We start from the raw sequence: 12,153 nt of genomic DNA on the forward strand, positions 1-12,153 counted from the left end.
TTCGATATTTGTGGATTTCAGAGATCAATGTTTTTCTTTTTTTCATATAAAACGTTTATATTTGAAATGCTTTCCAAAAAAGGATAAAGCAAATCGACGGTTTTCTATGTTTTATGGACGATCTCCAATCTGTTCAGAATAAGTGCGATGAAAACATGTATTTTTGAATTATCAATCAACAAAAATCATACGAAGTGTGACACTCATGGACACTCCATTGGTCGTTTGAAAAAAAATCTAAATATCTTGAGCACATGTTTCAGTTCATTCCAGTCTATTTTCTGACTTTGAGCGAAATGAGCGGATGAGCCGTTCAAAAGAGCCGCTCATTTAAATGAGCGAACGAAAATGAGCGGCTCACAGAAATGAGCGGTTGTGCCCACCACTAATTCCCGTTATCGATTTTTGGCTGTGTCGTGCCTTAATACTCAACTCTATAGTAATTTATGATTTCATAAAGGGACATTTTTTATAGTTTTGAAAAAAAACGGAACTTTTCCAATATTTTTACATTTTGTGTATGAAATAAAGTAACAAAATGGAAAGGGGTTTGACTCAAATCTATGTCTTCCCAGGTCAGTGAATTGCTCTTATCAGTAAAGCTTTGAAATGTTTTAGTAACAATTTGACTTATTAACTTCACGCGATCTGGTATGTGCTTCCTATGTTGCAACGCAAAATGAACTGATCAGTTGTCACATACCTGTAACCTGCCAAACTTCTTTTGCGTGAAACTTGAGTCGATTTGGGAAACCTTTCTCGTTGCCTCCAGTACGCAATAAATTAACAATTTCAAGGATATAAATGCCCAAAAAAAGCAAACTTTTAGCGGTGACAGTACGTTCAATTAACACATTTTTTTTTTCTTTTATTTTTACAGGTTTGACAAAATGGCAGTTAACCCCAAGTTCGTACGGCTGAGATCCGTGCGGTGGGTGCTGTTCATCCTGCTGTTGCTGAAAATGTCAACCAGCACCGCGGCTTACATGCTCCCTGAGACGCTCGGCACTGGACCGTTGTCCGAGCAGTACGAGTACGATTGCTTCCCGGCATCGATGAAAGGTAAGCCGTCATCGCGTGGTGGCCTTCGTAACAAGTCGAGCACGTCGACAGAACCGGGAGCCTTTCACTTTTTGCCATGATTTTGATGTTCGATGTACTTTCAATCGATCAGCTGATGTACTTTATTTCAAGCCGTTCAAAGTGTGTCACCATCAGAATGATGGATTATTCTATCGAGTTCTTTAAGATGGAATTCTAATTGACTCCAACATCTAAACTAAACTTCCCTCGCATTCAGTGATGAACGAGTTTTTGACACCTGTTGTTAGCTCTTTTGCAAATCACTGGCGTAATCATTTCGTCATCCATGTTCTCTCAAGTGCCCCAAGTGCATTCTCAATGTAAACAGCGCAGGAGATGATCGCGTTCTGACTCTCCGTTGCCAACAAGAACTCGTGGTGTAGTTGTAACGAGGTAGATTCTCTTCAAAAAAGCAGCGTTTTGAGTCTTGGTGTGAGCATCATTTTTTTTTTATATAAATATGAGAAAAAATAAAACATGTTTTGGAAAGTGAACACGTGTGTCCAAAGTTTGTAAATTTAGCACAGTGAAACTGAATTATGTTTTCGCATGAATGTTTTGTAGTTTTTTTTAACAGGGCTGTTATTCTATCCTAAAGTAAATATAAATAAAATTATAACTTGGCTTCCCAATTTCCGTTTCTATTAAATCAGAACCGTAGACTTCGTCACCGAATACGATACGCCCAGAAACGGTTACAATGTATGCAAAACTATCGAGGAAAAGCTACTAAAATTTTATAGTCATCTACGACGCAGCTCACACCAGAAAATGTATTCAAACTCCACGACTTCCTTCTAGTCCTACTGTTGCTCCTCCGTGTGTGAGTTTAATATATGGACCCACTTTTCGCACGTGCGCGAGTAATAAGGTCAAAAAGCAAATAGAGAAACGGATTGCAGTGTGTACGGTGTGCAATATATCACGGCGCTGGCAATAACAATAATATTTTGCTTTCGCGAATGAGCCCGAGGGCCGACCTGAAGCTTAAATCTGTCAGTGAGCGTTTGTCGGGTAGGGTTTCAATCAGTAAAAGTGATTAATCCTTTTAATGATATTTTCACAATATCATTTCGTCGAAAAAATGCCCTGGTCGTAACTGTTTTATGGCTCCTTTTTTTAAGTGTTTTTTTTTCTAGAAAGTTGTTTGTTAAATTCTTTTTGAACAGTTGAGTCAAATCTACCTAGTATCACCAAAACTAATTTTAAATACCATTAAACTCCATAACATTGAAAGAATACAAATTCATGGAGGCGCATGGTGTTTGAAGTCTGATTGAGCTACGCATATACCAAATATTGTTTAAACCTGTGGTTCTCAACGTTTTTGATCCATTTCCCTCATGACTAATTTTTGAAGAACTTTATTCCTCCCTTTTAATTTTCAACTAATTTGTATCAATGCATACACGTTGTTGTTATATAAATTTTAATTTAACTAGACAAATTTAATTTGTCATAACAAAACTCCGAATGATTAACATAAACTTTTAAGGCATTTTCGAACCTTCATAGCAGATAATATTTAATAGAATGCAAAACCTCACAAAATAAAGCACAAAAAAGTACTCTAAACTTTTTATCAGGCGAAGTCACGAATGTTGTCCAATGAATTTGTTTGTTTGTTATTCTATTAATGCTTAAAAAATTGCAAAACGTTTTGAAAAAGTTTGTCGTCATCGATCATGGCCGTTCATCGTCAACCGCGACAGACAAGGACGATAAAACACAGGAAAATGCAAAAAGATACTTTTCCAAAACTTTTTTTTTTCGTAAATTCGCGATAACTCGTGATAACTCGGTTATGAGCAAACCCCTTATGTTTAAATTTCGTTTCAATTAACAAAAATAAGATAAATATTATCTTTAAGAAAGCCTGTTCAATGAAATGCAAAATAAAACTCTAGAAAAAATATCAAATTCAATCATCTGATTTATCTATGTTGAACATGTATAAAATATGAACCCATATTTTAAGTTTTGATCAGCTGTATTCTCAAACACTTTCAAAGATGAAATCTAAGGATATAAAAACTTTTTGTTTCCAAGAAATTCAAATTTGCACAACATTTGTTAGCAAGAACATTACATACAAGGATTATTTTTTTCTGTAAAAAAGTTCAACTTTCGATTGGATCCTCATTCCTCCCCAAGGATGGCAAAATTCCCCCAGGGGAGAAAACACCATGAGCTCAATTGCAACAAATGATCTTTGTTTGCATCAGGCCACTGTGATGATAAGTTCGCAATTTTCGAATTATTTTTTTTTTCACTTGGTTTACTGCCCATAATTGAAAAATCGGCTATTATGCCAAATCAAGTATTCCGAGAAAAACGCGTTTCAGTGTTTGTCACAAAATCTCCGTCAAGGCAATTTCCCATAAGAGTGGCATATTAGCCGTTTGGTTTTTCGCATCGGCAGCCAAGTCTAAACACTATTTCAGTGAAATTCAAGTTCCAGGAGATGCGTTGGAACATCCTCTACCGCCTGGTGCTAATATCCGTTTTTTCAATGGTGGGCAGTTTAGAAAGCCTTATAAGCAAACGCTTGTAGAGTGTTGATTAGGCATTAAATAACAATAAAAAATTAACTTATTTATGATAGGTGGATATAGCAATTATAAAAGTGAAAGGGAAAAAGTTAAACTAAGCGTCTAAACTCGAGCTGCCAAATCCACAACCAATTTAGTCAGATGCTCTGCAGCTTGATGTCAGAAAATGACGCTCTGACATCCGACGTCGACGTCGGTCTGACCAAGTTTGCAGTAATTATAATTTGAACTTATAAATACCACGAGGATTTGTTGATTGCATTTCAAACTCATCGCCTTGAGATTACATAGCATTGTTACAGCAATCAAAGTATTCGCAAACAAAATGTATTTTAAATGACCTTCCGAACACGAAAAAATAAATGTCAATTGGTGGTCAAACCATATATTTTTTGGAGAGTTATAAATTCGACTTTTTAGCACCACTCACTTAATTTATCCGTAGAATACTGTTATAAAAGGAACCACTTAAGACAAACCGTCTTACTTTTTCAGTTTTTTTTCGCAAAAAACATTTATGCTAACTTGTTTTTATGATAAATATAAATCACAGCTACGTGCTATTCGCGGACTACTCCACCTGTTATCAAACCCACATCTTGGAAACATGTTGGGCAGGTTTCCCCTCCCCCAGCTAATATATGCAACACATTTAAGGTTAGTTATACTTTCAGACTGTATAATATAATCAAACCGTTGAGCATACATATTATCAAAAATTCAGCGTCAAAACAACACACAGAGCGCCCCTCTCTCCAAAACAGGCGATCAGAACACAAAGCAGAACCGGTTTCCCTCGCGCGGAAGGGCAGCAGCGGGATTCTTTCGTCTTCGGTCAATGAATCCTGATGCCCGCGGAGGAGCGGTCAAAGTCAACAAACGCCACACCACGACTCTCCGCTGCTTGAAAGCTGTTGTTCGACCGTGGACACCACATAATCCGCCGACCCGTGTAGCGCGATTAGCAACGAAAAGCTTTTGCGGGAAATCAGTGCAATCGTTTTCCGTTCCGTTGGGCACCGAAAACCGAAAGGTCCATACGACCATTAACAGTAACATCATCGGTCGTGTGCCGTGTTGGTACATGTGGCCAGGGCTGTGAAGTTGGATGTATTTTGTTGGGACCTTGAAGTCGCAATTGGAGCAGGTTACTTTTCAACAACTTTGTATGGGAGTCGTTGTTGGAGCCGGAGTCGGTGGCTAAGAAACTTTTTGGAGAGCTGGAGTCGGAGTCGCTAAAATGCTTTAAGCGGAGTCAGACTCTTCAAATCATTAACCAGATGCGTATGAAACTAAAGAGTTGTCCAAAAGACTAATAAAGACAGCTTACATAACGAATCAAAGTGCAACAATTAATCATGATTGGTTTTGATATCTTATTCAAATTTGAATAAATGATTACATTCAAAAAGACGGATGTTCTAAGATAGCACTCGGGTAACGATCGGCTGTGTTGCTTGTGATGAAATGCTGGCCAATCGCGGGGAACCCAATCGTTGTGATCGCACGATTTTTTCTTTTTTCAAACCTTCCAGGAATGGCTTGGAACCTTAACTTTTTTTTCTGTTCGCTTGATTTTGATAGCTCACCGTTAAATGCTTAAAACACTGATTTGGCCCGACGCCGACAGTTTATATACTTGAGTGAGGTGTAGGAAATTCGGCACTTAAAACTTAAAAATCATCCATACCGTGCGCCGCCGTGGAGAATTTATGATGGGAAGCGAACGTTGATTGATTTGTTACGAAGCCGTAAAATATAGCTTTATTAGTTTAGAAAGCAAACCACACCGAATTAAAAATTTGCTCAAGTGCCCAGCACATGGTTTTGAACACGAAAGCCAGTGTTCAACAAATTAGCGACATGCAATTAAGCGTTGTTCGGCGAGCAGCAATACCTGGCGTGAGACTTCTTCATTATCTTCATCTTTCACACTGTAAATTTGCTCTTTTTGGTAGAGTGAAACACACCTTCACACAACAGCAGTCCCTTTTACATGAATTTTTAAAATTCAATTTAATTGGGGATTACAGTTTGAGCAAGGGTTGTTAAACAATTAAGACAAGTCGAATTTCAATGTTCTTCCCGTGAAGGGAAAATAAAATCGGATCCAACAAGTTGTCACAAAATTCTAAGGAATGATGATGATGTTTGCAGTTATATTGAACGAAACTTTAATTTTAAACTGAGGGGATCACGGGACCCGTGATTGCTTCTCACCCAGTCGGTTTGGGTTCGATCCCAAAAGGTCCCGGTGCCATTTTTCGAGACGAGATTTGTCTGCTCACGCCTTCCGTCAGACGGAGAAGTAAATGTTGGCCCCAGTTAGGTCGTTAGCTCAATCCAGGTGTAGCAGTCGTCTCCCTGGGTCCTGTCTCGGTGGAGTCGCTGGTAGGCAGTTGGACTCACAATTCGTCAGTTCGGATCCCGGGGTGGATGGAATCTTAGGGCTAAAAAGCGGTTTGCAATTGCCTCAACAATCAAGCCTTCGGACACCTAGTTTCTAGTAGGAATCTTGCAATTGAGCACGCCAAGGTAATGCTATAGACTAGAGCGCACAATTTATTTACTTTTTTTTAAGTTTTTGCACATGTTTAATCTTTATGTTTATTTTTTCCATCCAAATTTTAATGTTTAGTATCTATTTGTATCTTATATATCGACGTCGTCGTGCTATCTTGTCGCACCCGCCATTTTGACGTTCCGAGAAAAACGCGTTTTAATGTTTGACCTTGAATATTCAAAAACGAGAGCACGCAATGTAAACAATAACAAACACGTTTTGTTTGGCTCACCATTCTGTGCATTGTCCCAAAGTTTGGTTGAAGTTGGTTGCTGGAGTCCCGAGTTATAATTACAAATGTTTACGGTAGTCTAGCTTGTACGTGCGACAAACGCATCCTGACTTTCCTGGCCTAAAATCCCTTTGGCCTTTTGTCGCACTTACATCAATTTTCATGGAGTGACAAGATAGCACGACAAGATTGAAACTACTTTCATATGTAAAGTGACAAAAATGCACGGAGTTTTTTCGGATTTTGTTGAATATCTCAGGATTGAAATCGAATTTTGGGGATCTGTGAAGGTCAAAAGGTGAGGCATTGTGAGCTGCACAAAATGGCGTTCTTAACTCAATTTGGCCCAAAATGCACGATGGCGACGATATGTTAAGTTTCTCAATCTATTTTTATTTAATTTAATTTACAAGTATGTTGTGTAAAGTTTTCAAGAGATCAAGTTAGTACATTTATTTAAATAATCGAATAGTAACAAAAGATACAGTTGACTTTCTCTTTGTCGATATTACAGGTTGAAAGAATAATGCAGGATTTGTAATATATTAGTCTCTTCTTATCTAGAATTGAAGTGAGCTATTAGAAGGAACTGAAAATTCCAGGGCCTCGTGGCGCGGTGGTTAGCGGCTTCGGCTGCCGGCCCCTAAGTTGCTATGCGGCGTCGGTTCGATTCCCGCCTTATCCTCCGGATGGGGAAGTAAAACGTCGGTCCATTTGCGTAAAAGAGGTTTTGGGTGACTCACCACACATAACCTTCGGACGCCTAAATATGAGCAGAAACTTGCAATATAGAGCACACAAAAGACCCGAGGGTTTTCTAAAGTGCTTTGCTTTTTTTTGAAAATTCCATTGGAGCAGGGAAAAAGTTGTGGTGTGTTTGGTTTTGGGGCCAGTTTTGAGCAACTCCTGTTTAAATAAGTTTCTGAACTCGATATACTGCTTTTTATAGTTATGTTTATCGTTTGCAACACACACTTGTTTTTGTTACACACCATTTACCTTCAAACTGCGCTCAAACACTACAGTCGTGGTGTCAATATGGTGCTGCTTTCCCGTTTCACCTTATTTTTTTCTGAGTCCGGTTAAATTTTCACGAAAATTGATAATTTATTGTATTGGTCCCCCGGGAAATTGATAATTTTCAAGTTTTTTCTAATTTTAAAGATATTGTTACAAATTATATTTCTGCTTATTGATTTTTAAATTACACTCTTGAAGGGAGTGATGGAAACTTATAAGAATATTTTTTTGATGTACATTATAAATCATTTTGGCTCGAAAGTACTGCTTTGATTTGAGATTCAATTATATGTAAAATAGATACAACAGAAGCGAATCAGAGAAAACAAGTTTGCTAAATAATTTTGTAATATATTGGTTTATAAATCGATTATGTTATGGTCCTAGAAAAATTGAAATTTTTGATCGTGAAAAATCACTAAGCCAAGTTAAAAATAAATAGCGTTGCTCGAACAAAAGTAAGGGTTAAAACGTAACACTGAATTCTTGTAGCATTCAGTAACGTATAAAAGTGTAATGTAATCTAAGCACGTATAGAATCACAGTAAAAAATCTATTTTTTTTTTAAATTGACGTTCTCTGTTTTCATTGGCAATTTTGAAGTTGTAGTTTTTTTGTGTGATTTTTAACAGTGTCCATCAAGTGCACATCAAAGGGTACCAAATTGCGGACACTCGCAGATGGCACGAATGTGTGAACAAAACACTCGGGCACTGATTCACCACCAGAAGCAGCTTCCAACCACAGTCGGCGGAAGGCTCACACGGCACTAGAAGCTGTCAGCATACGCACCAGCCAGCCAGCAAGCACGGAACGACCAAACAGAATAAATCGTTAGAGAATGCGCAACGAGCGATGCGTAGTAGCAAGTGTTGTTGCTGGAGAGGTCTCTGCTTCTTATCTACGCTGTCGCTTCCCAGTTGTGCGTATATTATGATTAAAATCGATGCGTCATAACTAAACGGCCTGCCCACCCAGTTGTGCGTTGTGCTACGAGCAAATGTCACTTAATGGGCAGATTTCAATAAACTGACAATTTATAAACAGTCTGTAGTTTTATGAGCCGCGAGAAAGTTTTAATTATAAATTTAGAAGAGCTTGCAACATTGTAGACTTGATTTTTTGCTTCGCTGTATGAATCACAAAAGGCTAACTCTAGCAGGTATTACCCTTCTACAGCCCATTTTAATCGGATTTTTTTATTTTCTCGTGTTCAGGAGGTCATTTTGAGCAACTTTTGTCAACGAAAAATTTGACTTCTCTTGTTTTATGTTTTTCTTGTTTCATTTTAAGTATTTATATTTGCATTTATCCTGTTTAGTTTATGTTTATTTTAACATTTGGCTAATACTACCACCTCCTATTATTCTTTTTTGTTTATTTGGTTTTTCCATGTTTTTACAGACACTTTTTATTTTATTGCATGTTTTTCACATGTTTTACTCTAGAATGAAACCAGTATAAAAAATGTTTAAAAATGCTTAGAGACATAGTCTGGAACAATACAAAGATTACTACATACTTATTTTTACATATAATATAGAAAATATAAGTGAAAAGCACAGCCAAAGTTGACTCCAGAAAAAATACACCTTTTCAAACATTGCCAAAGTCACGTAATACAAATCACACTTCCAACCAGACATGCATCGGCACTATGAGCTCTTTTTAACGGCACTCAGCTTGTTCTAGATGGCATTTTCGTTTAAAGCAATGTTATGCTTGTTGCTAGGTAAAAATCTCTTGGTTTTGGCTTGAATAATGTGTAGAACATATTGGTTCATTGGAAAACCCGTTTTTCATGTAAATGTTCTCTTAAGCTCTCAAGAAGAACTTCTTAAAAGCTCTTTGAGTGCAATTAAGAGTTCTTAACCTATATCTCGGTTGGGTTTCAAAATAATCTCTCAGGGTCTTCGGGAGCCTAAAAGACAAGCGTAATTAGCGTATTCTAATCACTGGCACAACATGCTGGGTATCTTCTACGTGAAATGCCAAACAAGTTCTTCTAAAAGAGGAGTTAGAGCGGATGCATGTCTGCTTCCAACCTTAAAGTTTTCTTGAATTTTAAGAGTTTTTCTTTAGATCGAAAATTGGTTTAAATTGGATTTTGGCGAATTTTTCGATCGAAGCTCGCCTAGAGGCGGGTTGGGTCAGGCGGTAGCCAAATAAACATTTCAATGCACAATTCATCTTTGAAAAACAAAATCAGTTTCAATTAAGAGTTGAATTAAAAACTTTGTTAAACCACGCTGAATAAAAAAAAATTAAAATGATTATGTGTCGGGGAACGATAAATTCCTGCAACATGTAAATAAATCAGAATTATACTCTTATTTTTGACTCATTTTTTGTTCATTCTTGACATTAATCTTGACTTCGTCTGAATTCAAAAAAAAAAAAATTAAAAAATTCTAACGCGTTATTACGTTGCCAGAACTTTATTCAGAATTAAGGACTTCTAGATGCGTAACACCGTTAAGGGACCATCCATAAACCACGTGGACACTTTTTTTTGGAAATGTCCAACCGCCCCCCCCCCTCCCCATGGTGGACAATTTCCATACAAAAGAAATATTTTTTGTATGGATATGGATCGTGGACAACCAACAACACCCCCCCCCCCCTCCTAGTGTCCACGTGGTTTATGGATGGTCCCTAAACAGAAACACACTATTTTTGTTTTAAGTTCCAATGGCCTCCAATTCAAGTATATTGCATCGAAAAGTAGAGTTCTAAGTTAAATCAGATAGGTCCCCTTTTGTTTTCTTAAATTTTTTTATACAACGATTCCACATCAAACCAGCAGGATTCAGGTCAAAAGTGCTTCGATTTGTCTCAAATTTTGCATGGGAGTCCCTTGAAAAATTAATAATATGGATCAACTGTAGTCCCCTTGGAACGAGCTGTCAAGTAGAATGCTTTCTGTATAAAATGGCGGCCCTTATTTTTTTTATTTTTTTAAAATGAATAAAATATCAATTTTAGATCCTTTGCAGTCCTATATATTTGCTGATTTGATGGTATCAGGGCCAAAGAGCTCATATTCGCACCATGCGTCTACAGAAAAATATACTGGGATCTCATTTCGATGGAGAAGCATGGTACTTTGGGCTCAATTTGGTCCTTAAGGGGAAGTTGAACGCGCCAGAATCCGTTTTTTTCCTGCCACTGCGCAACGACATGCGGGAACGTGCGCATAAAGCGGATGAGCGAAAAAGTGTCCAGCGCAGTTAAAAATATAAAAGTAGATTTGCTGCTTGTTTGACTTAGCGCGCACTCACAGCAGCAAGTTAGCGTTGATACTATCTGCTTAATAAATATGGAAACCACTTTTTGAACTTATGATAATATGATAATTTTTTGGAGGTCATCCATAAAAACTGGGTGGTCGATAAACGACGTACTTTTGGTATTTTGATATAAACCCGTACCTAATCCAATCAAGCAAAGGCGAAATGGGTATCAAACTTCATTATTTTGAATGGCTAACTAAAAAAAGACAATTTGAGGTAAATTCTTAGACCCTGGTCACTCCGGAACCGGTTCTGGGTACCCCCGGGGAACCTATGAAGTGGTCAACAATATATAAAAGCAAAGCCCATCGATATGAGTATCAAATTTCTACTTTTCTAATCTAATCTAATCTAATCAGACCCTAGCGCAGCCAATCTTTCGAAGGGATCCTGGAGAGTGCCTTAGGTTAGATGACGCCTAGCACTCTTCTTGTCATTTATTAACATTTGTAGTGCGCCATTGCATCGGAATGCATTGAAACATCACAAGCGTTAAAGCGGCCAGGCCTACTGCGTAAAGCCGTATCGCAGAGATGATTCGTAATTGGGTTGAGTTTGAGCACAGAGTGTTCGAACAACAACACAATTCTGAATCGACAGGGGTGGAAGAAGCGTGGGGACACACCACCATACGCTCCGAGATTTTTGGTTGTATTTGTTGGGAGCACCATCCCAGTCACGAAATATTCTAGCCGAGCTGGTTCTGTCAGAATCCTGCTAGAACAGTGGAACATTTCTGCTAGAATGCTGTAAGAATATCCAGCTCTGTAAGAACTCTGCTAGAATCCTGCTAGAACGTCGTGACTGGGATGCTAAGAATGTTTGGTACTCCGGGACCCTCTGGGATGGGACATTGTATTTCCACGAATGCCCTGGACACTATTTGCCGTGGTTATAGCGCCACAACTCGCTCTCTGTAACAGTATTCCTAATTCCAGTCCAAGTTCACCAAGTCGACATGGCCTAGTGGTTAGCATTTTTGCTTAGCAATCCAAAGAACGGGGGATCGAACCCTGTCTCGAGAGACTTTGATTTTTCGTTCATATTCAATCATTTCTAATTTCTGTGTTCTAAACTTTCTCGTTGGGAGCAGATGGGCATCGAACCCAGAACCATTCGCTTACAAAGCGAGCACCGTAACCAGTCAGCCACGGCCGCTCCCTCAGAGTATCAAATTTCTACTTTTATCACATAAATTCATGGCCTTTCCATGGCCACTGGCCACTCCGGAACCGGTTCCGGGTTTCCCCCGGGGAACCATTGAAGTGGCTTATGTCATAATGGCTAATGTCTCTAAAGCAAAGCCCATTAATATCATATCATAATTCTTCATTATACTAGAACATTTCAAAAATGGTTTTCCAAAATATTTTTCTGGCCACTGGCCACTTTTGGACCGATTATGGATTC

The 12,153-nt window shown here is 38.3% G+C and overlaps 1 protein-coding gene across 1 annotated transcript in view; it reads left to right on the plus strand.

Moving 5' to 3' along the window:
• The window catches only part of LOC6044238, a 75,949-nt gene that overhangs the window by 23,106 nt on the left and 40,690 nt on the right, over window positions 1-12,153 (plus strand). The window contains exon 2 of the mRNA XM_038253581.1: window positions 881-1,062. Coding sequence (XP_038109509.1) covers window positions 891-1,062 — 172 coding nt within the window. The 5' untranslated portion in view covers window positions 881-890. The remainder of the gene's footprint in view (window positions 1-880; window positions 1,063-12,153) is intronic.

This window comes from Culex quinquefasciatus, chromosome 2, assembly GCF_015732765.1.
Source record: "Culex quinquefasciatus strain JHB chromosome 2, VPISU_Cqui_1.0_pri_paternal, whole genome shotgun sequence".
Lineage (NCBI taxonomy): Eukaryota > Metazoa > Arthropoda > Insecta > Diptera > Culicidae > Culex > Culex quinquefasciatus.